General features: G+C 37.4%; 1 protein-coding gene and 1 long non-coding RNA gene across 6 annotated transcripts in view; one reads left to right on the plus strand and one right to left on the minus strand.

Moving 5' to 3' along the window:
• N4bp2 (NEDD4 binding protein 2) overlaps positions 1-25,586 on the plus strand; it is a 69,436-nt gene that overhangs the window by 19,271 nt on the left and 24,579 nt on the right. For 4 of the 5 annotated variants that reach the window (XM_042678099.1, XM_042678100.1, XM_042678104.1 and 1 more), the window contains 7 exons: positions 3,756-4,908; positions 5,862-5,986; positions 8,198-8,286; positions 11,914-11,990; positions 18,197-18,352; positions 21,284-23,640; positions 24,717-24,802. In XM_042678099.1, coding sequence (XP_042534033.1) covers positions 3,756-4,908; positions 5,862-5,986; positions 8,198-8,286; positions 11,914-11,990; positions 18,197-18,352; positions 21,284-23,640; positions 24,717-24,802 — 4,043 coding nt within the window. Of the gene's footprint in view, positions 1-2,100; positions 2,193-3,755; positions 4,909-5,861; positions 5,987-8,197; positions 8,287-11,913; positions 11,991-18,196; positions 18,353-21,283; positions 23,641-24,716; positions 24,803-25,586 lie in introns of all 5 variants that reach the window. The other variant, XM_042678103.1, reaches the window with a different exon arrangement.
• LOC122106668 lies at positions 12,220-21,366 on the minus strand. Its single transcript, XR_006147225.1, has 3 exons — positions 21,282-21,366; positions 15,449-15,452; positions 12,220-12,234 (listed from the first exon to the last, which is right to left on the minus strand). It is a non-coding gene; the product is annotated as an uncharacterized LOC122106668 (long non-coding RNA).

Here is a 25,586-nt window from a genome sequence, read left to right on the forward strand (position 1 = left end):
CTATCTTTTTTGAGTCTGTTTTCTAATGGTAGCATGTTTCTTACCGGCAAGGACTTTTTCAATGAGGACTGAAGTTTTTTGTTTTTGTTTTGTATTTAGAAGGATATGCTATTAGTAACTTACAATAATTTTTAGGAGTATATTTGCCAACTGAAGGAAGTCATTACATAAGTTGGGTAAGCAAATTAAATATTGATACTCAGTATTATTAATGACTATGATTAGTATAAGATATAATTCTTCTAGACTTGAAGTGTTTGGTAATACATGGTTACTGTGTAACTGTATGGTGTGAGCATATTTAATTTATTCTGTTAGGATGTGCATGGAGAAAACCAGATTTCAGTACTGCACTTGGTCTTCAGAAATCATAGTATGTAGATTTTTGTAAATGACTTCTATATTTTCTAATTTTGATGTCTTTAAAGTTTATTTATTGTACATATACTAACATAGTAGTAGGGAATGAGAAGAAAACTGTATTATCTTAACAAAGAACTTATTTCTCTTTTCTAGGATCCTCTATAGACTTCCTTTATAAACACTTGGTATTATGAATGACATTTTACATTTTACTTTTTAAGCTTAAATAACTTAAGTTTACTTTTTAAAAAATATAATTTTATTGTTATTAAGGTGTTGTACAGAAGGTTACCATTTCACAGTTCAGGTAATGCATACTCAGTTTACTTTTTTAAACTTAATATGATTAAACATTGTTTAGTGTTGCTGCAATCTATATCTATTTTTAGTAGTTATTTAATTCCATTGAGTTGTTGCATCCTAATTTACTTATTTATATCTTAATTTTTTAATGAAAATACCACAAAGAACATTTGTTAAAATTAGCTTTCTCTTTCTTACATTCTGTCTCTTTTTTCTCTCTGTCTTCCTCCCTCCTCTCCTTCTCTCCCTCCTCTTCTTCCCTCCTTCTTTCTCTTTCTTCATGTGTGTGCGTGTGCGTGTGTGTGCGTGTGTGCGTGCACACACGCACACACACACACACGCACACACACACACACACACGCGCACACACACACGATAGTACTTGTACTTGAACAGGAGGGGTGCTGTCCCTTAGCTTTTTCACTCAAGATTGGTACTGTACCGCTTGAGCCACAACCTCATTTCTATTCTTACTGGTTAATTGAAGATAAAAAGTGTCAGACTTTGGGGCTGGGAAGGTGGCTCAGTGGTAGAGCGCTTGCCTTGCATACTTGAGGCCCTGGGTTCGATTCCTCAGCACCACATAAGCAAAAAGAAAAAAGCCGGAAGTGGCGCTGTGGCTCAAGTGGTAGAGCGCTAGCCTTGAGCTGAAGAGCTGAGGGACAGCGCCCAGGCCCAGAGTTCAGGCCCCACGACCGGACCCAAAAAAAAAAAAAAAGTGGCAGACTTTGCTGCCCAGGCTGGCTTTGAACTGTGATTCTCAGATCTCAGCCTCTGAGTAGCTTAAGATGACAGGCATGAACAATACTTTTTAGACTCTTTAAATTCTTAGAGTTTTATTTTCTTCATTCACAGGGTAAGGTTAGTTCTCAACTCTAGGAAATATACTACTAATTATGTACCAATGAGATGTGCTAATTTGTAGTACCACCAGCATTGTCTAACTCATCACAGCCTTTTCAGCATTATATAGAATTAAGATTAAAATAAAAATTGTACTTTTTCTTAATTTGTATTTTTAAAAAAAGAAGACTATTGAACATTCTTGTAAATTAGTTTCTATTGTTAGTTTCTATTCTTTTGTGAAGTGTTCTGTTTTCTTTCTTTTTTTTTTTTGTTTTCATGTCATAGTTGTAATTTTTTTCCACCAGTCTGTTTAAGGACCTTTTTTTTTTGTGTGATAACCTGTTTGTTTATTTTGATTTTCTTTAGTTCTGTTTATACTGTTTTTCATTATATATGTGTTTTTTAGTTTCTCTTTTTAATTTTTTATTATATCAATTTTTATTTTCATAGAAATTCCTCGTGTTTGTATTTTCTTTCCCCTCTCCTTTTTGTCTGTTTTTAGGGCTTCTTGCCTTTGTAGTATTGCTAAGATCTCTGGTCTCTCTGCCAGGCTTGCCCCTCCAATCCCTCTTTGTTTTTCTTCTTAAGGGAACATTAATTGGGTGCTTACTAGGTGCCAGTCCTTGTGCACAGCATTTTTTCATGGATTATCTCATTTAATCCCCACAACAACCTATGAGGTAGGTACTTTTATTATCCCCATGTTATAAATGAGAAAAACCTAGGCTTAGGGCTGGTAACTAACTTGTTTGAAGTGTCATAGCCAGCCAGGGACTTAAATGTTGGTGTTCTGACTCCACACCAGAGCTGTTACTTCCTGTGCTGTGCTGTTTCCAGATTTAGGTCTCTTAAAACAAAATGCAAACATTTTAAATGCTTACTTTTTCCCCCCTTACCATGCTGTGCTGGGGATCAAAGCCAGGGGCTCACCCATGGAAAAACAGGTGTTCTTACCATTGAGCTACGTCCTTAGCTCTAAATGTGTAAAAATTCCAATACCTTCCTATTTTCGTGATAACTGGAAGAGCTCAGCACTGGAATCGGATCCCTAGCTGTGGCTGTGTCACTTAGTATCTGTATGACTTGGGTCAAGTTACTGTGCATTTTGAGCTTCATGTTCTTCATCGAATTTAATAGGATGATGCTTCCCTCATTTTTGTATAAAGCTTCTAGCCTGTATGCTGTGACTGGTGAGAGTTTTTCTTCAAGTTCCCTTAGAAAATAAAATTATTATTTCTTAGTATGACACATGGGACCCTTCTCCATTTCACCCCGCCTCCCTGTCAGGTTTATCATCTTCTCTTCCTCACCATGCATAGCACTGTAAGCCTACTCTCTGACACCTGCTCTTAACACTGTAAACAGGTTTTGTGTTTTCAAACTTGGTTTTTCCTTTTCTCCTGCCTGTTTTTTAATCTTCAAGAGCAAGTTCACATATCACTCTATGTGGGATATTTCCTTACTCTCCTGTCCACTACCATAGATATTAGGACATTATCAAAAGTACACTTTATATCATGATATAATTATCTTCTCCTGTTTTTAAACTCCATTAAAATACAAAAGCCAGAAGTGGTGCTGTGGCTCAAGTGGTGGAGTGCTTGCCTTGAGCTGAAGAGCTGAGGGACAGTGCCCAGACACAGAGTTCAAGCCCCATGACCAATCCCCCCCCCCAAAAAAAAATATAAAAGTCTTTGAGCATAGTAAAGGCTGTCTTACACATTTTGTACCAAGTTTATCTGACATGTAGTATATGGTCATAAATGTTTTTGCATGAAGTGAAATTCATAGCATGAAAATATATGTATTCTTTATAATTCACACTTAAAATATGTAATCCTTAAGAGGACATGAATTAGGTAAATCATTGTTGATTAAATCAACTGGCTTTATTTTGGACCTTTATATCTATCTATCTGTCTATATAACTCTAATACATATAATTACAGATATGTATACATTTATCCAGTAAATTGGTCAACGAATAGCCACTTGATGATGCTGTGTTATTGTTTGTCTGAAACAAGACTGCATGTCACTATCATTGAAATTTTTCACTAACATAGATTTTGATATATTAGCAAAGTATTTATTTTTGGGAGACAACATGAATATTTATTAGTTTCTTTGTATTCTGTTTAATGCAAAGTTCAGTGTTTTTTCCTAGATTTTAACAAAGTTGTGTCTGGCTTTTCTCAATATGTTATGCATTTTTTGTTGTTGTTATTATTCTTGTTGTGCAGTTGAAAATGCCATGGATTGTTTGTTAGAGTTATCTGCCACTGACACCAAGAAGGAAGAATCACCTTCACAAAGCTTGGTTGCTTCTGAGACCCAGCCAAGTACAGCCGGAACTGGAACAATGGAGAAGTGTTCTCCTGAAGAAGAGAGTGAAGATTCAAAACTGGATTCATTTTTGGACATGCAGCTAACTGAAGACTTGGATTCCTTAATACAAAATGCTTTTGAGAAATTAAACTCTTCTGATGACCAAGTATACTCATTTTTGCCTTTGCAAGATATTCATAGTTTGAATGACCCAAGTAAATTTATAAATTCAGATTCAAGTAATACGGCTCCCATTCTATCTACACAAAATAAGGATTCAAGCAGTGAAAAATTTGATAATTCTACATTAAGTTCAAATTCATTAACTTCACATTCAGTTTTGCATGAGTCTGACAGTTTTATAAGGGATAAAACATATGCATTGGAAGGTAACTACCCAGAAGATTCTCTTCTCAGTAGCTCTTTAAATCCAGCAAATGACTTCACTGTGGGCTGTAGCAATTTCAATCAAAGACAGAAAGAGGGTTTAGAAGCTGAATGTGTTGATAACCAGCTCTCTCAACCCTCTGTGGATATGGAAGCCAATGAGCCTCAGGCTCCTTCAACCCTTCCTGTGCAGAATCTGGGGCTTGATTTACCAGGTACTAGTGGGGATCAGAAATCTACTTCTGCCTCTGATGTTTTTGTACCTTCTGAAGGGTTCAGTTTCAAGCCTCATAAACATCCTGAACTTCCACCAAAGGGGAAGGATGTTAATTACTGTCCAGTACTTACCCCTCTCCCTTTACTGCTTCCTCCTCCTCCACCTCCACCAATCTGGAATCCAATGATTCCTACTTTTGACCTCTTTCAAGGAAAGCACGGCTTTGTAGCTCCTGTTGTGACCACAGCTGCACACTGGAGACCTGTCAACTACACGTTTCCACCCTCTGTTATTCCTCATGCTTCCCCAACTAAGGTCTGGAGAAACACAGAGGGAACAAGTGCTTATCAGGTTCAAGAGACTCCAGTTTCTCAGGTTGTAAGAAAGAAGACAACATCTTATGTTGGACTGATTCTTGTTCTTCTCAGAGGGCTTCCGGGATCAGGAAAATCTTTTTTGGCAAGGTATGAGGTTTTCAGTTCTTAAAATGTATAATGTGTGAATTTGAATAACTCATGTGAATATGCAAGTTTCTTTAAAGAGACGTTTATTAACCCCAAAGTTTTATGTAAATATAGAATTTTTTTGCTAATATTTTTCAAACATTGTAAATATTGACTCTTACTCAAGGCTGTCATTCTACCACTTGAGCCACAGCTCTACTGACACTTTTTTTTTTGTCCGTTGTGGGGCTTGAACTCTGTGTCTGGGTGCTGTCCCTCAGCTCTTCAGGTTAAGGCTAGTGCTCTACCACATGAGCCACAGCACCATGTCTGGTTTTCTGGTGGTTAATTGCAGATAAGAGTTTCACAGACTTTCCTGCCCAGGCTGGCTTTGAACCGTGATCTTCAGATCTCAGCCTCCTCAGTAGCTAGGATTATAGGCATGTGCTTGACTTCCTTTTTTTTTTTTTTTTAAAGATAGGATTATATTTTTGCCTGGTACCAGGACCATGAGATCCTAATCTGTATCTCCCCCAATTGGGATAACAGTTATAAAAGCACATACCCAGTTGGCTGGTTGAAATGAGGTATCACTAACTGGTTGCTTAGATAGTCTCTTGATTTCTGCCTCCTGAGTAGCTGGGATTATAGGTGTATATCACCATGCCCAGCCCCTGGGTTTTCTTGGTAATTAGAAACTCAGAATCCTCAAACCTTTTAATAGTTATTTGTGAAGATGTTTTATAACATTAAAAATTTTGGAATATTTTACATTAAAAATCAGCTTGCCATATGTAAATTATTTTTTGGAGTCAGACTTTTGTTTGGAAATATTCAGTATGATTTATTTGAATATTTTGTTAGTCTTATTCCTTTAAATGATAATATCAATTTTTATTTTAATTATGATTGTAAAAATTATGAGATATTTTGGAAGGAACATTAATAAGTATACTTTCCTTTATCATTAATAGGACTTTGCAAGAAGATAATCCAAGTGGAGTCATTCTTAGTACTGATGATTATTTTTATATAAATGGACAGTACCAGTTTGATATAAAGTACCTAGGAGAGGCACATGAATGGAACCAGAACCGTGGTAAGAATAGATGTGATTTGGGGAACAATAGTGTAGAAATAAATTTTGCTTATTTATGTTTTGAGAGACATATAACTTCATGAATTTATGATTTCCTTAGTTCTAGGACTATATCATACATATGAAATAACTATAATGTATAGCATTAATTATAATGTTATGAGTTAAATGAGGTTTTATTTCATATGGCAGTTAAAAGATTTAAATAATTCCTTTTTTAGCCAGGCACTAGAGGCTTACACCTGTAATCCCAGCTACTCAAGAGGCTGAGATTTGAGGATCATGGTTTGAAGCCAGGCTGGATAGGAAAGGCCGAGAGACTCTTATCTCCAATTAACCACTCAGAAAACCATAAGTGAAGCTGTGGCCTAAAGTGCTAGAGCAGTAGCCTTGAGAAAGAGCTCAGAAACACTGAGGCCCTGGATTCAGGCCCCACAATGACAAAAAAAAAATTATATATATGTATATATATATATAAATATATATTTTTAAAATTTATTTTTGCCTATACTGGGACTCTGGTGCTATCCCTTAACTTTGTTGTTTTAGCTTGGTTTTCTACCATTTGAGCCTCACAACTCTACTTCAGTTTTTTTTCTGGTTAATTGGAGATAGTCTCACAGACTTTCATGTTGGGGTTTCAAATCTTGATCCTCAGATCTTGGCCTCCTGAGTAACTGGGATTACATGTGTGAGCCACCAGTTAGTTCCAGGCTTGCTTTTTATTTTAAATTATTGTAAATTGTATATATTTATTTATATTTTGATTCTTTCTAAGCTTCATTTTGGAATGTTTTTAGATAAAGAAAATTTTGTTGCAAAGATAGTACAGACCTTCTGTATATACTTCACCTATTTTTCTTTGATGTTAACATATATTTGGTAAAATGGAATATATGGTAAAATATGGTATATATAGTAAAAATAAGAAATTAGCGGGGGAGTGGGGGGGTATGATTGGGTGGGAGGGAGGGGGGAGGCTGGGAAGGGAGGTGAAGGGTAAACAAAGGAGGAGGCTGCAATGCTTGGTAAGAAATGTATGCATTATCCTGCCCATGTAATTGTAACCCCTCTGTACAGTATGTTCTCAAATAAAATAAAATAAAATTTAAAAAAAAAAAAAAGAAATTAGCATTGATACATTGCTGTTAATGAAATTCCAGATTTATGTGGATTTTCGTTTTTCTACTAAAGTACCTGACTGTTCCAGAACTTAATATAGGACACTGTGTTGCTTTTAAGATGACACATTTTTTCTGATTATTATGTATCTTCAGTATTTCATATTTATTATTCAACATTTACCTGTACTTTATTTTATTTATTTATTTATGTTTTGGGTCCGGTCGTAGGGCCTGAAATCTGGGCCTGGACGCTGTCCCTCAGCTCTTCAGCTCAAGGCTAGCACTCTACCACTTGAGCCACAGCACCACTTCCGGCTTTTTTCTTTTTGCTTATGTGGTGCTGAGGAATTGAACCCAAGGTCTCAGGCATGCAAGGCAAGTGCTCTACCACTGAGCCATCTTCCCAGCCCCCTTACCTGTACTTTAAATAGTTATTTCTTTTCTTTTTCTTTTTTTTTTTTTTTTGGGTTCGGTTATGGGGCCTGAACTCTGGGCCTGGGCGCTGTCCCTCAGCTCTTCAGCTCAAGGCTAGTGCTCTACCACTTGAGCCACAGTGCCACTTCCGGCTTTTTTCTTTTTTGCTTATGTAGTGCTGAGGAGTCGAACCCAGGGCCTCAGGCATGCAAGGCAAGCGCTCTACCACTGAGCCACCTTCTCAGCCCCAAATAGTTATTTCTTCAGATGTGGTATTTCCACCAGGCACTGGTGGCGTATGTCTTTAATCCTAACTACTCAGCAGACTGAGCTCTGAGGATCACAGTTTGAAGCCATCCTGGGTAGAAAAGTCCATGAGATTATTATTTCCAGAAAGCCAGAAAAGTAGAGCTGTGGCTCAAGTGGTAGAGTGCTAGCCTTGAGCACAAAAAAAAGGTAGAGATAGCACCTAGGCCCTGAGTTCAAGCCCAGGACTAGAATACACAAAAAGTGATATTTCCTAGTCACATAGTGAGTAAAACTAGTTCATGTCAGTGACTTTTAAATTACAAAAACAAGATAGCACTTAATGTTATTAAGAAATGGTTATTAAGATAATCCTTATCATGAAAAATGGCTTATTTTCTGTTGTGTTTTTTTTTTTTTTTTTTAGCAAAAGAAGCATTTGAGAAGAAAGTATCTCCAATAATAATAGATAATACAAACCTTCAGGCATGGGAAATGAAGCCATATGTTGCTTTGGTTTGTATTAAGAGCTGTCATAAGTTTCTGATAATGGAATTGGAGTTGTGGGGGATGTTGATAACATGTGAATCTTAAGCACTTGAGAGTCTCTTGATTCTTGCTCTGTCTCTGTGCTTTTTCTGTTTAGATTGAAATAAGAAAAATTGGATTATTAGTATGATCATGAATTTTTCCATAAAGCTGAATTTAGTTAGGTTTAAATTCTGAGATTCAAAGGATCCATTCTGAGATTGATTTTGCCTTTTGTTATTTTTCATGAAAAGGTATTACTTTGTGTGTGTGTTTGTGTGTGCATGTGATTCTGCCAAATAAGATTGCTTTTACATGGTAGAATCAAAATTTGGTGGCTCATGTTAGTTTTCATATTTATTTTTTAAAATTTTTGTTGTGCTAAGAAATTCAGAGTTCATAAACTAAACTATCAATTGCCCAAATTTCTTTCCTCTTAATATTTTTCTCTTTTTCCTTTGCCTTGAATATAGTCACTATTATTTTCCTCTTTGGGGTATCTCTTTTTTGCTCAGCAAAAATGATATCAAAAGCAGCGTTAGGTATTCTCCCCCTGGCCCCCCATTGAATCCTGGCTTAATTCTGTCATAGACTGAAGCACACAGTTTTTATCAGTAGGTCATGGATCAAGCCTTCCCTCTCTGCCCCTTTTTTCTTCCCTTTAAGAGGCACCGAAACGATTAGTTCCCAGGCTGTACATATACTGATTTCTAGTAGCACTATTATCTATCATTGAATCTTAAGGGTATAGCACTATGTTAGATATATAATAATTTAAATAATTATGAAATGGCATACACATTTTTGTACTGTATATAAATTGATAAATGAAGCTTTTTTTTTTTTTTTTTTCTCTTTGCTTGAACTCAGGGCTTGGACACTGTACTTGAGCTTCTTTTTTTCTGCTCAAGGCTAGCACTCTACTACTTGAGCCACAGCACCATTTCTGGCTTTCTGTGTTTATATGGTACTGAGGAATTGAACCCAGGGCTTTATGCATGCTAGGCAAGCACTCTATCACTAAACCATATACCAAGCCCAAATGAAGTGTTTTGTTTTGTTTTGTTTTTTTTGCTGGTCTGTGCATTGTCTCTGGGCCTCTTTGTACTCAAGGCTCAAGGCTATAGCTCTATCATCTGAGCCATAACACCACTTCCATGAAGCTTTTTTAACTGGAGTATTTTTAAATTATTATTCCATCATTAACACATAGAGATGCAATTTAGGCTTCTGTAGTGATTGTTCTAATGCCTTTTGTATGTCCTGAACACATCCAAACTGTCTCCTTTGTGGTATCTTCTGCCCTTGTATCTTTTTTTTTTTTTTTTTTTGTCAGTTATGGGGCTTGAATTCAGGGCCCAGATGCTGTCCCTGAGTTATTTTGCTCAAGTCACTTTGAGTCACAGTGTTACTTCTGGTTTTCTGGAGATAAGAATCTCACGGGGACTTTCCTGTCTGGGTTGGCTTTGAACCTCAATCCTCAGATCTCAGCCTCCTGTGAGTAGCTAGGATTACAAATGTGAGCTGCCAGTGCTGGGCCCTTGTATCATTTTGAAGAAATGTTTTTTCATCTTTAGAAGTCTTCTGCTTGTTGTGTTTCTGATGTTCATTGAGCATGTTAGCTTGTGTGTTTTTCTCTTTTTTATTTTTTTACATGATAATTAAAAAATGTCAAACTTTCCAGTATTGTTTGCTTGGTCTTCCTAAATGAGAAGGACTTTTGCAAATCTAGAGTGCCAAGCTACTTTTTTATGTATGAGAAAGTAGGTATAGGCTGGGTGTGATTCAGTGGTAGAACACTTGGCTAGCACTGGACCTAGATTGCAGGATAAAAATGTAGATACAGGGGCTGGGAAGGTGGCTCAGTGGTAGAGCGCTTGCCTTGCATGCATGAGACCCTGGGTTCGATTCCTCAGCACCACATAAGCAAAAAGAAAAAAGCCAGAAGTTGTGCTGTGGCTCAAGTGGTAGAGCACTAGCCTTGAGTTGAAGAGCTGAGGGACAGCGCCCAGGCCCAGGCCCCACAACCGGATCCCCCCCCCAAAAAAATATAGATACAGCAGTTACTCTAGCAAAGGCATATCACTTCCCCTTTCTTTAGGAAGCAAGATAGTAAGAGCTGTCAGGAAGTAGAATAAAGAAGACATTGTAGTCTATTTCTGCATGTTATTTACAAAATAGAAAGCTGAGATTCAATAGGTAGCAGTCAAATATTTTTAGTGACAAATGCCAAAACTTATTCCTTTGCTTTAAAAGTACATATTGCTAAACAAATTTTTCTTCAGAATCTAAGAAAATACATAACTGTCATGTTATTTCTATACATGTGTACCATATGCTTTTGATCTACTCTTGCTTCTTGAAACAGGATTTTTTGTTTTTGTCAGTCGTGGGGCTTGGATTCAGGGCCTGGGCACTTCCCTGAGCTCTTCAACTCAAGACTAGTGCTCTACCACCTTAAGCCACTGCATCACTTCCGGTTTTCTGGTAGTAAATTGGGGATAAGAGTCTCACAGACTTTCCTGCCCGGGCTGGCTTTGAACCGTGATCCTTAGATCTCATTCTCCTGAGTAGCTAGGATTATAGGCGTGAGCCACCAGCACCTGGCTTTTGAAACAATTTTAACAGGTTTCATTGTTCAGCTTTCATGCAAGTGAATATTCATCATATGTCTTCTTCCTCATTCATCCTATTTTTTAGCCTTCTTCCCTTCTTCTGGTACTTGCACCTTCTATCAGAGTCTATTTGTATTCTTTTGCTATTTCAAATAGTAGCAAACTGTATATCTTAGCAGGTGTGTGTATATTTGTGTTGTGTATATGTGGATTTATCTATCCTTTTTTTGTTTTCATATTAATATTTTATTTTTTGGGGGGGTGGGCTGTCGTGGGGCCTGAACTCTGGGCCTGGGCACAGTCCCTCAGCTCTTCAGCTCAAGGCTAGCACTATACCACTTGAGCCACAGTGCCACTTCCAGCTTTTTCTACTTAAGTGGTGCTGAGGAATTGAACCCAGAGCCTCATGCATGCAAGGCAAGTACTCTACCACTGAGCCACCTTCCCAACCCATCATGTTAGTATTTTCAGTGCTACATTTCTGGAAATAAATTGCTGCATCAAAAAGATTTTTATCAGTTTAACATATCCATGAGAGAATCTTTGAGTCATCTTTGAATTTTTGAGGTATTTTTTTGTGTGTGTGTGTGTGTGTGTTGGGTGTGTGTGTGTGTGTGTTGGGTGTGTGTGTGTGTTGGGTGTGTGTGTGTGTGTGTGTGTGTGTGTGTGTGTGTGTGTGTGTGTACGCACATGCACAGGCTGGTCCTGAGGCTCGAACTCAGGATGTGGGCCCTGTCTGAGCTTTTTTGTTCAAGGCTGATGCTTTACCATTTGAACCACAGCTACTCTTTTTGCTGGTTAGTTGGAGATAAGAGTCATCTGTGTTAGCTTTGAACCATGATCCTCAGATCTCAGCCTCGTAAGTAGCTAGGATAGTAGGTATGAGCCACTGGAATTTACCTTGGTTCTTTCATTTTTAACATGCTATGAATTTAGGAATAATATGTTTAGTTTCACAAAATATTCAAAATGTTTGTTTTAATGTCTTTTTTATATGTAGTCTCAGAAGCATAAATATAAAGTCCTTTTCCGGGAACCAGACACATGGTGGAAGTTCAAGCCAAAGGAGCTTGCAAGGTAAAACTTGAATTTGTTTAACATTTTTTGTCATTGTTCTCTCTCTCTTTTTTTTTTTTTGTTTCATAACAATGATGGGAAGTCCATCTAGATTTTTTTTTACTTATATAAATGATGAATGAAATAAAAATGGTTAGAATTCAGCCTTATTAATAATAGAATTAAAAATGGTTAGAATTCAGCCTTATTAATAATAGAAACGTTATTTGATTTATGCTTTCTCCTAGTTTTATGAAGTTGGAAGCTTTTTGTATCTAAAATTGAGTTCATAGTCAAAAACATTCTTATTGTCTTATATGGTTAAATGGTAGTTTCTTTTAATAATATGTCAATGTCTGAGAATAGATATAGACTGTTCAATTTGGGTATAGTGCTGGAAGGATCTGTAACTGTCCAGTGACTTAGAATACTGGAAGGTAGCAAGAGGTAGAGATAGAAAAGGTAGCAAGTATCTAGGTATACAGGAATTTCAGCTCTCGGTCAAGATTATACTTTTTTCTTTATTTGGTTGCTTGGCTTTAATGAAAGAGTTTCTTACCATAGGAAATGAAATGTTTTTCTTTGCCCTCTGCATTTCCTTAGAAGATAGATGTAACTTAATTTTGATCAAACTAGTTTCATCTTAACAATTTAAACTAATTTCAACACTAAATTAGAACAGCTTGACTCTAGTAGAGTTCCAGTGTTACGTGACCATTACTACTGTGTAATTCAAGGACATTTCCAGTTCCTCAAAATATATCTGCTAGTAGTTACTTACTCCCAAGTACTCCTAATTATAGCCAACTGCTAATCTCTCTTCTCTTTCTGTTGAGTTTCCTATTCTGGACATTACAGAAAAGGAATGTCCTTTTATGTCTGGCATAACATGTCCTCTTACGGCCTTTTATGTCTGGCATATTTCAGCTAAAGTAGAATAATGTTTCAAGGTCCATCCATGCTGTATAATATATCTCTACTATTTATTATTCTTTTTATTATTATTCTTTTGTTTTTTTTGTTTTTTTTTTTGGTCAGTCATGGGGTCTGAACTCTGGGCCTGGGCACTGTCCCTCAGCTCTTTACCTCAAGGCTAGCACTCTACCACTTGAGCCAAACCTCCACTTCCGGCTTTTTCTGCTTATGTGGTGCTGAGGAATTGAACCCAGGACCTCATGCATGCAAGGCAAGCACTCTATCACTGAGCCACCTTCCCAGCCCCTTTTTAATTATTCTTTTAATACAATACAGGGTTTGGTTTTCTGTATTTCCTTCAGGAGTTTTGCATCAGTATAATAGTTACTAGATAGACATGCATGCATGACTTTGGTATAATTTTAGATTCATAAAATTAATGGGGAAGTATTTTTTCTTTTTTGCTGGTCCTAGGGCTTGAACTGTGGGCCTGAGCACTGTCCTTTAGCTCTTTTTGCTAAAAGTTAGCACTCTGCCTCTTGAACCACAGATTCACTTCCTGTTTTTTCTGTGATTAATAGGAGTTAAGAGTTTCTCAGACTTCTCTGCTTGGGCTGGCTTTTGACCACAATCCTCAAATCTCAGCCTCCTGAGTATCTAAGGTTACAGGTGTAAGCTACCAGTGCCCAGTCTATTTTTAATTTCTTATTCAGAGTTCGTGGTATTTGATAAAGTTTGCCTAAACTTTTAAAACTGACTGGATCTGGTATTTTATTTGTAACAAAGTTCAGTTGAATTTATGTCCCTTTTTTCGTATTTATTCTTACTGGAGATGAGGTTTGTTTTGAGTAAGCCTTTTCAAATAACTCTTGATTTGGTTGATCTTTCTGTTTTGTAAGTTGTAATATGTTTAATTCATTTCTGCTTCTCTTTTTTCTATATTCTTAGCCTTTAAAGATATCTATTTTGCTTTGCTTACTTTAAAAACTTATTTTCTTGAGGGTTTGGGTCATCTTTTAGTATGTATTCTTGATGCTATACATTTTCTTGAGCAGTATTTTATCTGATCTCCAAATTTTGATATAGAATACTTTCTCTTGGTTGTTATTTATTTAGTGCTGGTCTTGGGGCTTGAACTCAGTACCGGGTGCTGTGACTGAGCTTTTGTGTTCAAGGCTAATGCTCTTCTACCTGAGGTACAGCACTACTCCTGGCTTTTTGGTGGTTAAGTTTTGGAGATAAAAGTCTCATGGACTTTTTTGCATGGGCTGGCTTCAAACCATAATCCTCAGATCTCAGCCTTTGAGTAGCTAGGCTTTTATTTACTTATTTTCGTTGGTTGTGGGGCTTGAACTCTGGGCCTGGGCGCTGTCCCTCAGCTCTTCAGCTCAAGGCTAGCACTCTACCACTTGAGCCACAGTGCCACTTCCGGCTTTTTTCTTTTTGCTTATGTGGTGCTGAGGAATTGAACCTCATGCATGCAAGGCAAGCGCTCTACCACTGAGCCACCTTCCCAAAATTCTTTAACTTGGGTTATTTACAGCTATGTTTTAAAATTTCTGAGCAGAAAGGTCTTTTTAAAAAAAGTTGACTTTCAACTGAGCTCTATAGTAGGTTTATGGCCTGGTTAATTGTTACATCTTAATAATTGTTCCAGGTTTGCTTGGTAAGAATGTATAGTTTTAGTGGGTTAATATACCCAATAATCATTCTTGCTAATTCCGTTGCTCAACATCTGCAGCCTTTTTTGCCTTTTTTTGTCTTATTAATGGGTTTATTTTGGAAGGGGGATATGTGACGTATGTATTTAAATATCCTTATTATGCTGTCAGTTTCTCCTTATTCTATCCATGCTCATTTATATATTCTGAGGTTAGTTGTTGAAGTTCATAGGAGCTGGCTTTTGTTTTTAACAATACTAGGATTAAAACTAGAGCCTGGCACATGCTACTCAAGCACTTTACCTCTTGAGCCACATCCCTCGTTTTGTAGGTGCTGATTTTGATATCACTAATCAAATCTTTTATCCTTTCCTAGTGATTTCCTTTTATCTTTACCAGTACTTTTTGTTGTGCAATCTAATTTGTCTAATAGTAATAGAACCATATCCATTTCCTTTTCTTAGTATTTGAATGTTATTTCTTGTTCCTTCTTTTTTCTTTCATTCTTTTAGTACTCTTATGGTGGGCACTATCTCTTATAAACCAGTATGGCTAGTTTTGAAAATTCTACTCTATCTTGTTTTGGCTTATAGTGGATAAACACAGTTCATGGTCATTTCTTTATTTCTTACTGTTCTATTTATTTCACCTTTTCTATGGTTGTTCTTTTAGCACAGAAAAGTATGTGGCTTTTCTTCTCCTGCTATGCCTTATCTTGGATTTTTTTGGGTCAAATCTAAATTTTCTAGTTCAATTTTTTTTCTATTCGAATTTGTACATTAAATACATCATGTTTATTTTTAGTGGCTACATTATACGTTTTATCGTGTATATTTTAAACTAATTTTTTAGGCTTCTTCATAAATACTAAGACTAAAAGCATTATAACTATGGTACTTAAACTTCCCTTTCAACTTACATAGTGTCACTCTCCAGTATCTGAAGAAGTGCTGGTTTTTACTCATGTAATCACTGCTTTGCACTTCTGTTTTCCTTGCATCATAGACTTTATTCTTTTTTTTTTTTTTTTTGGTTCGGTTGTGGGGCCTGAACTCTGGGCCTGGGCGCTGTCCCTCAGCTCTTCAGCTCAAGGCTAGCGCTCTACCACTTGAGCCACAGCACCACTTCCGGGTTTTTTCTTTTTGCTTATGTGGTGCTGAGGAATCGAACCCAGGGCCTCATGCATGCAAGGCAAGCACTCTACCACTAAGCTACCTTCCCAGCCCTCATAGACTTTATTCTGAGAGTTTCCACCTGCCTGATAGTTTACCTCAAATTTTTTTTTTTACAAAGTCTAATCTGCTTGTTGAATTCTTTGTTTTTAAATTTTAGTTTGAATTTTTTTTTGCTGTTCTGGGGCTTGAACTCAGGGCCTGGGAGCTATACCTGAGCCTCTTTGTGTTCAAGGCCTGCCCTCTACCACTTGAGACACAGCAATACTTCTCGCTTTTTTTTTTTTTTTTGAGTAGTTTATTGTATATAAGAGTCTCACAGGGACTTTTCTGCACAGCTGGCTTTGAACTGCGATCCTCAGAACTCAGCCTCCTGAGAGCTAGGGATTATAGGAGTGAGCTGCCAGCGCCCAGCTTTGAAAATCTTGTATTGCCCTCATTCTTTTAAGGTACTTTTGGTATATAATCTAGATTGACAAGCTATTTTCAGTTATTAAAGATAACATTTAATTATTGTCTCAATTCCATTACTGTTAAGTTAGCTATGAATTTAATCATTGGTTTCTTTGTGTATGGCTAGCTTAAATTAAAAAAAAAAAAACAAAACTTGCAGGCTATTTTAAAGTATCATCTCTTTGTCTTTGAGTAACAGTTTTAGTACATTGTTTCTAGTTATAGATTTCTCACTAAAAAAAAAATCTTTTTTTAGGATTTGTTTGGCTCCTTGGCTACTGAAATCAGGGGATTAGTATCTTTCATCAGTTCTGGAAAACCCAGCATTTTGTATTAAGTTGCTTTTGTCCCACTTTCTTCTCTTCCTGGGACTTGGATTAGGTATATACAGACTTTTTTGTTCCGGCGTCCATGTCTATGTTTCTTAACCTCTTTTTTCATATTTTCCATCTCTGCTCCTTCTGTGATCAGAAACCAGACGAGATCGAGGAAAGGTAAATATGAAAGCCAGATTCACCCAAGAGGCAAGCGCTAATATTAGTTCTGGGATTCAGACACAAAGTGTTGAATCCAACCCAAGTTAAAAAAGTTGCAACTGAGATATTTTGTTAAGACAGACCTGTGGATGGATTAAACATACCTAGCTGACCTGCTGGCAGATATAAATCCAGATGCTGTATAAATGAAAACACCCTTAACTTAAGGCCCAAGGATATCCATGTGTAATGTTTTAGCTAAATATAAGCCCATTAATAAAACACACAAATAAGCCTTTATGAGTGAAGGCACAAATAATAAACTTACTTGGACATCCACAGACTTCATATGCTAGGATTTTTTTTTTTTAGTTTGCACTTAAAGTGTAATGAACACCTTGTTTTAATTTACTTGGGATCTAGTTTTATTTAACGAGAAGGCACTGTAAGACATCTAGTCTGTCATAGTAGTTAAGTAGAACCCTATATAGTGAGATGCTTATTACTAGCTCAATTAAAGTCTTGAAATGACTCATGTTCCTAGGGGAATTTTTTTACAGAGCTTGAGAACATCTTTTCAAAGTTATTGAGACTGCTTTTTCTCAAGTTCATAAGGATTATATGGGATAATTAAAGAAATGGTAAATTAAGAAATCATGACTAGCCATGTGTCCATGGCTCATGCCTGTATTCCTAGCTATTCAGGAGGCTGAGATCTCAGGATCGTGATTCAAAGCCAGCCCAGGCAGAAAAGTCCCAGTGAGACACTTATCTCCAATTAACCACTCCAAAATCAGAAGTAGAGGTTTGGTCAAAGTTGTAGAACAGTAACTTTGAGCGGAAGAGCTCAGGGAAGCGCCCAGGCCCCGAGTTCAAGCCCTACAACTAACAATATAAAGGAAGAAAAAAGAAATCATGACTAAAATGAAAAAATAGAAAAAAAATATATCATATCTTAATAAACCCATTTTGGTATTCATTTTGGGGGACAGGGTTTTAGATAGGGTCTCACACTAGCTAGCCCAGGCTAGCTTTGAACTTGCCATGCTACTGCCTCACCCTTCTGGGTTCTGGAATTACTGATATGTACCAACATGTTCTGATATATATTATATTAGAAATCACAGCCAGGTGCTGGTGGCTCATACCTATAATCCTGGCTACTCAGGGGGCTTATATCTAAGGATCACTGTTCAAAGCCGTCCTGGGCAACAAAGTCTGTGAGACTCTTATCTCCAGTTAACCACCAAAAAAGCCAGAAGTGGAGCTGTGGCTCAAGTGGTAGAGCAGCAGACTTGAGTGAAAAAATAAAAGGTCAGCTCCCAAGCCCCGAGTTCAAGTCCCACTATTGGCACACACATATACAAAAATGTATGATTAATGGGGTTGGGATAAAGTTCAGTGGTGGAGTGCTTGCCTTAGCATATGCAAAGTCCTGAGTTCAGCCCTCAGCACTGACAAGTATGAAAGAAATGTACTATTTTTCTGTTCTTTTTTTGAAACTTAATTATCAATATTTTTTCTGTGCTCTTCTTCCCTGGAATTTTCAGGCGTAATATTCATGGAGTAAGCAAAGAAAAAATCACAAGAATGTTGGAACACTATCAGCGCTTTGTTTCAGTGCCCATAATCATGAGTTCTTCAGTTCCAGAGAAGACTGAACGGATTGAATTGTGTGCATATGCTTATGAGGATAGAAGTTCCAGGTTGGTTAAAGTGTCTTATTCATACAAATTTAATTTGAAACTTTTTTTTTTGCCAGTCCTGGGGCTTGAACTCAGGGCCTAGGCACTGTCCCTGAGCTTTTGCTCAAGGCTAGCATTCTACTACTTGAGCCACAGCGCCACTTCTGGCTTTTTCTGTGTATATGGTACTGAGGAATTGTACCCAGTGCTTCATGCATGGTAGGCAAGCACTCTACCACTAGGCCACATTCTCAGCCCCCGTTTTTTGTTTTTGTTTTTTTAATGATAACTTTTAGAGCTTGTGGAATCACTGCCAGTTAACTTTAAAAATAAGACAGACCTTTGTTGTTTGTACATTCTCACCTGGAGTTATCTGACAATAAACAAAATTAGAGGAAAAGTTTTTGTGGAAGATGAAAGATTTTCTATTAGGCTCAGGGTTTTGTAAGTCTATGAATATGCTATGAATATACTTACATGATGTCTTCTGTTATTCCAGTAACCTCCTTTTCTCCTTTGTTGTTATTCTGTATATACCCATATCACTTATTAATTTTCTAATGTTTTAGTGGAAATACTCTTTCACAATAGTATCACAGAAATTATTCACAGTATACTTTTATTAAGTAATATAAGTCAGAGCCCTCTGGAAGTTTGCAGTCCAGAAACTACTTGTCAGCTTAGGGTCTTTATAACAAAATTCCTCAGAGGTTCTGCTACTTCCCAGTTGGGCCTCCCAGAAGACCAGTACTTTGAGGCATGAGTTACTGAGGAACCTTATCTGAGTCACAGCAGTACTGATTCTATTAAAATTGAAGAAGTGTGTAAAGAAGCAGTTCTTAATTACCTGTGTAGTATTATGGCAAGGCATGGGGAGGCTGTGTTACGGATTTGGGTATGGGATATGGAAATTCACAAATGCCTTTTGGAAAGGCAAAGTTGAAAAGTGGTTAAGACCATAGACTGAAGGCATATTTTTGTTTTCCTCTTTCTTCCTCCTGTTCCTTTCCCTCCTCCTCTCTTCTTGTTGTTGTTCAGTTGTTGTTCTTTTTTTTTTTTTTGGTGCTGATCCTGGGGCTTCAACTCAGGGTTTTGGCACTGTCCCCAGCTTCTTTTCATCAATGCTAGTGCTCTACCACTTTGAGCCATAGTGCCACTTCTGGCTTTTTTCTGTGGTTAATTGTAGGTAAGAGTCTCATGGACTTTCCTGCCTGGGCTAGCTTCGAACTGCAATCCTCAGATCTGAGGCTCCTGAGTAGCTAGGATTACAGGTGTGAACCACCAGCACCCGGCTCATATTTTTTTTTCTGAATTCAAATCATAAAGCTTGTAATCTTTGATAATTATAGAATCTCTGTATACTTCAACTTCTTATACCAGAATGGCACTAATAACACTCTGTTTGTAAGGATCTTACAAAGATTATAAATGAACACCTCAAAGGACCTAGAATAACATGGGTACAGACATAATGCTAGTCATGTGTAGTTTAGAAAGGTTTCATGGGAGCCGGGCGCTGATGGCTTATGCCTGTAATCCTAGCTGCTCAGGAGGCTGAGATCTGAAGATCACGGTTTAAAGCTAGCCCAGGCAGAAAAGTCCCCATGAGACTCATAACTCCAATTTACCACTCAAAAACCAGAAGTGGCTCTGTGGCTTAAGTGGTAGAGTGCTAGCCTTGAGCACTAAGAGGCTTAGGGACAGTGCTCAAGCCCCAAATTCAAGCCCCACAACCTACAAAAAGAAAAAAGGTTTCATGGGAGTTGCGACTTTGAGAGTTCCCGGAATAAAGAAAGAAAGGAAGATAAATTGATAACTGAATAAAGAAAAATAGAAGTGGAAAGTATAATTGATAGGCAAAAGTGCTCTGAGTTTGAAAACAATATCCAAGGTGGTTTAATACCATTTCATATGTAACACATTAAAGGAAATCCTTTCCCTAATTTTTCTAAAGCATGTCAGTTCTGTTGGTGGATTTTTGTGACTATAATGGAAGCCCCTCTGTAACAAATGACAGATATAAAGGTGGACCTAGTCTAAACTTCAATAAATATCAAATAAACCAGGAGGGCAGACTCTTCTACTTTAATATTTAATGCATAATGGGCACCTTAACTGAAAATCTTGTGGTTACTACTCAAAAACAGTTTGCTTTGTATATGTTTATAGTTTCTGAGGGAAAGATGGAGATTAGCTGCTATTGTTTTTTTGTTTTTGTTTTTTTTTTCAGTTCTACTCCGGGTTGAACTCAGGATCTTACACATGCTAGGCAAGTGTTCTACCACAATGCTTTGCCACTGAGCTTTATTCCCAGCCCAGCTTTTATAATCAAAAAGTAGTTTTTGTTTTTATGATTTATGTAGCCCAGTCTAGCCTTAAATTTGCTATGTTGCCTAAATTAGCTTGGAACTCACAAACCTCTCACTGAGATTACAAGTGTGTAATCTACTATACTGGCTCTGTCTTTTTTTTTTTTGGCCAGTCTTGGGACTTGACCTCAGGGCCTAGGTATTGTCCCTGAGCTGCTTTTTCTCAAGGCTAGCACTCTAACATTTGAGCTACAGCGGTACTTCCAGCTTTTTCTGTGTATGTGGTACCAAGGAATCAAACCCAGGGCTTTTTTTTTTTAAAACTGTATTTTTTTCTTTTTTTCTTTTTTCTTTTTTTTTGTACTGGGGATCGAACCCAGGACGTTGCACTTGCTAGGCAAGCGCTTTGCCACTGAGCTACATCCCAGCCCTCAAACCCAGGGCTTCATACATGGTAGGCAAGTACTCTATCACTAAGCCACATTTCCAGACCTGGCTCTGCCTTTTATAATTTATAATTTTGTAATGTTATTTATTAAAAATGTTTAGGATTGCTATCTTGCAGTTGAATGCTTCTTTAAACATAATATTAATGAATATAGTAAGAGACTTTCTTATGATACTTTTTTAAAACATCTTACAGCCCAAGAGACAATGAAGATGTTACCTCTGAAAAAGAAGAAAATGTTTTATCCTCATCTTTGAAACACTTAGAATTAATTGAAGAGGAGAATCTTGAAGTGGCCAAAGAAAATGTGTTACCTGAGAATATGACATATCTCCCTAATGTAGATTTAAACAAAGGCAGAAAAGAAATAAGTGGTATGAATCAGAGTACACAGAGTGCTTTCATTCAGGAAGCTCCACACATGTATTTTCCTAACTCTGAAAGCAAAATTCAGGCAACAGACAGAAGTGAAGAAGAACAAGTAGAATTAACATCTGAAAAAGCTAAAATTGATGCACACAGTCCTGTAGACAGAGCATCACTGAATATTTGCTGTGGGGAAAATAATCAAGAAGACACTGATCTTGCAAATACTATACCTGTTCAAAATGAAAAACCTTCACCTAGTGAGATATTAGAAGAACGAACAACAGTAAAGAAAAAACCCAATGGGAAACAAAAAAACAAATCAACTTTGGAAAAGCTTCCTAGACAAGAGCTATCAAATTTTGTTGGTGACTGGCCTGTTGATAAGACGATTTGTCAGAGGACAAAAAGGAATCGGAAAACTGAAAAAGCCTCATCTATACAAACTGACAAAAAGTATAATCGCCCTCAGTCACGCAGAGTATTAGATACTAATATATGTATGAATGCAGATCATATCCAACAACAAGGATCCCCACAGGAAATTGTAGAGGACAGCAGGAAGTCCCAGTGTGATGATCCCTCAGAATTCCTCAATAGCTGTCAATATGATTCTTATACAAATACTGAAAACAACTCATTTAGTATTGTGAGTGACTGGCCTTCATCTGCTTCTTTAGCTCAAAGAGAGCCAAGATCAAGAATATCGAAGGCTGGTTTAAGTGAATCTATCCTAGAATTTGGAACTAGCGACAGTATGAATGAAATATCCTTATACAGACCACGGGAGGTTTGTTGGGGCACAAGCCCTGAAGAACTGAAAACGTTGGGTAGTCCCACTCTCCAAAGTTCTGAAATGCTATCCAGTGAAGTGACCCAGGATAATCAGCCTTGTCTAAGTAAAAAGATCCATAGGCACACACTGCCTCTTACTTTTACCAGTAGTGCAGCAACTATTCCTAGAGTAGTAGGACCACAGACTTCAGCTGAATTTCCAGGGGCAATGCCTAAAGGAGTCCCTGGAATAGAAGTAGGCATGTCTACACAGACTGAACCACAGGATTTTGCTCTCTTGTGGAAAATAGAGAAGAATAAAATCAGTGTTTCAGATTCGGTCAGAGTATTAGCAGGAAGATTGGATGGATTTAAACCAAAAACTTTCAATATTAACACAAAATCAAATGTGCAAGAAACAATTCCTTATAGAGTAATGTATGATAAAAGTACGTTTGTTGAAGAAAGTGAGCTTACCAGTGCTGATGAATCTGAAAATCTGAATATTCTTTGTAAACTATTTGGCTCTGTTTCATTAGAAGCCCTGAAAGACTTGTATGAGAGGTGTAATAAGGATATTATTTGGACCACCAGCCTTTTGTTGGATTCTGAAACGAAATTATGTGAGGATATGGAATCTGAGAATTTACAAAAATCATATGATGACTCACAAGTTGGGCCCTTTTCTCTCGGTTTGAATTTGAAGGAAATTATTAGCCAAAGAGGAACTTTAGAAGATTCTAATTCTTCTGTGCAAGAATTTAGTCCAGGAATTGGTATCAATAAATCTAATGCCCAAACCACCTGTGATGCAGAAAATGGGGACTTGGAGCTGGCAGGAACTATAACTCCTGAGAACTCTGGTGGCTTCATAGCAAGCATATTTCCTAATGCTGCTATAGACAGGAACAGGAATAACGGGGTGCTTCCTAATAATCCAGGTTTATATAGCTTTAAGCAGTCTCTTCCAGCTACTCCAAAGTCCACTGCCTCTAAAGATGTGAATGAAATCCAGAATAATCTAGTAGCCACGGGGTCTGGAGATAGTATGTATTCATTAAATTTGTCAGATATCGTAAACTCTATAACAGGTACATCTGATCTTGAATTAAACGAAGAAGTTTATGTTACTGACTCTTTGGAAATGAAGAAAAATGAAAATCTCCCAAAGGATTATGTCAAATTGGCAAACACAGAGGAAGTTTTGAATGAAGATGAGCAGGAAATGGAGAAAGTTCTAGTGGCAGGAACTACTATGACAGCTGGAGTTAGTGAAGAAAACAAAAGTGACATACTGAATCCCACACCAGTGACAGCCAAATCTCTGACCATTGACTGTTTGGAATTGGCTTTACCCCCTGAACTGGCTTTTCAACTCAATGAACTATTTGGCCCAGTTGGTATTGATTCAGGTAAGAAAAAAGTAAATTACCTATATGTTTGTTTTTGGTTGACTAGAACACAGAAGTTTCTGTTTCAATGACATCATTTCATGTTAACTGAAATGTGATAGTGTTGGGGGATTTCACACAAAATATTTTTTAGAGGATTTTTTTTTGGGGGGTGCCTTGGGCTTGAACTCAGGACCTGGCCACTTTTTTTATGCTCAAGGTTAGCATTTTACCATTTGAGAACCACAGATTCACTTCTATGTTTTTTTTGGGGGTGGGGTGGGGCGGGGTGGGGTGGTTAATTGGAGATAAGACTCTTATGGACTTTTTTGCTTGGGCTTTGAGCCGTGATCCTCAGATCTCAGCCTCCTGACTAGCTAGGATCATAGTCGTGAGCCACCAATGTTTGGCAGACTCTGTTTTTAAAAGTAATTTGAAGAAATAGAGAATATATTTTATGTAGAGTTCTATATCCATCTCGTATATATTGATTTTTTTTGTATTTACTTCACTTTTACTTGCATATATGATCATTTTTTAGTCCCCTGATACATGTCATTCAGGTATATATAAAGCATGAATTAAATTTTTTTTTTTTTGGGGGGGGGTCTGGTTGTGGGGCCTGAACTCTGGGCCTGGGTGCTGTCCCTCAGCTCTTCACCTCAAGGCTAGTGCTCTACCACTTGAGCCACAGCACCACTTCTGGCTTTTTTCTTTTTTTTTGCTTATGTGGTGCTGAGGAATTAAACCCAGGGCCTCATGCATGCAAGGCAAGCGCTCTACCACTGAGCCACCTTCCCAGTCCAATGAATTAATTTTTGAGAATATACTTTCTGAAAAATCTGTATCAATGAAATATATTGAGACTAAGGGTAATGAATAACAAATAGATTTATTATGAAATTTTATATATTATACCAATCAAGAAGTGTGAAAACAATGACATATAATACAAAAATATTCCAAGAGGTTTAGTAACTAGAAATGTTAGTAATTAAAAATACAGATTACTTTTCTATGTATGCTAGTTGACTGTATTTTCTGTAAAAGTATAATGAGTAATGATTATATTTTCTTTTCTTTCTCCCCTTCACAAGGGTCTCTAACAGTTGAGGATTGTGTGGTTCATATAGATCTCAATCTCGCTAAAGTGATTCATGAGAAATGGAAAGAATCTGTAATGGTTGGTAGGCTTCTTTGTATGAAGAGCTCTTTTTGTTTGCTTTGTCACCGTTGTTTTGTTGTAAAATCCACCATGTCATATGAAAGAGTTCTGTTGAGTTTTGACTTGAGAGTGAACATTCATTTCCCAATTCTCATAGATTATAAATTATTTTTCTCTTTTAATATTTGAGATAGTTCTAGATAGTTCAAGTTATATAACTAGTGATGGAGCGCAATGTGATGGTAGATTTATTATTTTTTTTGGCCAGTCTTAGAGCTTGCACTCAGGGCCTAGGCACTGTCCCTGAGCTTCTTTTGCTCAAGGCTAGCGCTCTACCACTTGAGCCACAGTGCCACCTCCGGCCTCTTCTGTGTTTGTGACACTGAAGAATTGGACCCAGGGCTTCATGCATGCTAGGCAAGTACTCTACCATTAAGCCACATTCCAAACCCTACATTTTTTTTTTTTTTTGGGTCCAGTAGTGGGGCCTGAACTCTGGGCCTGAGTGCTGTCCCTCAGCTCTTCAGCTCAAGGCTAGCACTCTACCACTTGAGTCACAGTGCCACTTCCGGCTTTTTTCTTTTTGCTTATGTGATGCTGAGGAATCGAACCCAGGGCCTCATGCATGCAAGGCATGCAAGGCGCTCTACCACTGAGCCAACTTCCCAGCCCCCCTACATTTTTTTTTTAAATTTAATTTAATTTTATTTGTGAACATACTGTACAGAGGGGTTACAATTACATGGGCAGGATAATGCGTACATTTCTTACCAAGCATTGCAGCCTCCTCTAAGGAAAAATG

Source organism: Dipodomys spectabilis, unplaced genomic scaffold (genome assembly GCF_019054845.1).
Source record: "Dipodomys spectabilis isolate Male_0828 unplaced genomic scaffold, ASM1905484v1 ptg000043l, whole genome shotgun sequence".
NCBI classification, from domain to species: Eukaryota; Metazoa; Chordata; class Mammalia; order Rodentia; family Heteromyidae; genus Dipodomys; species Dipodomys spectabilis.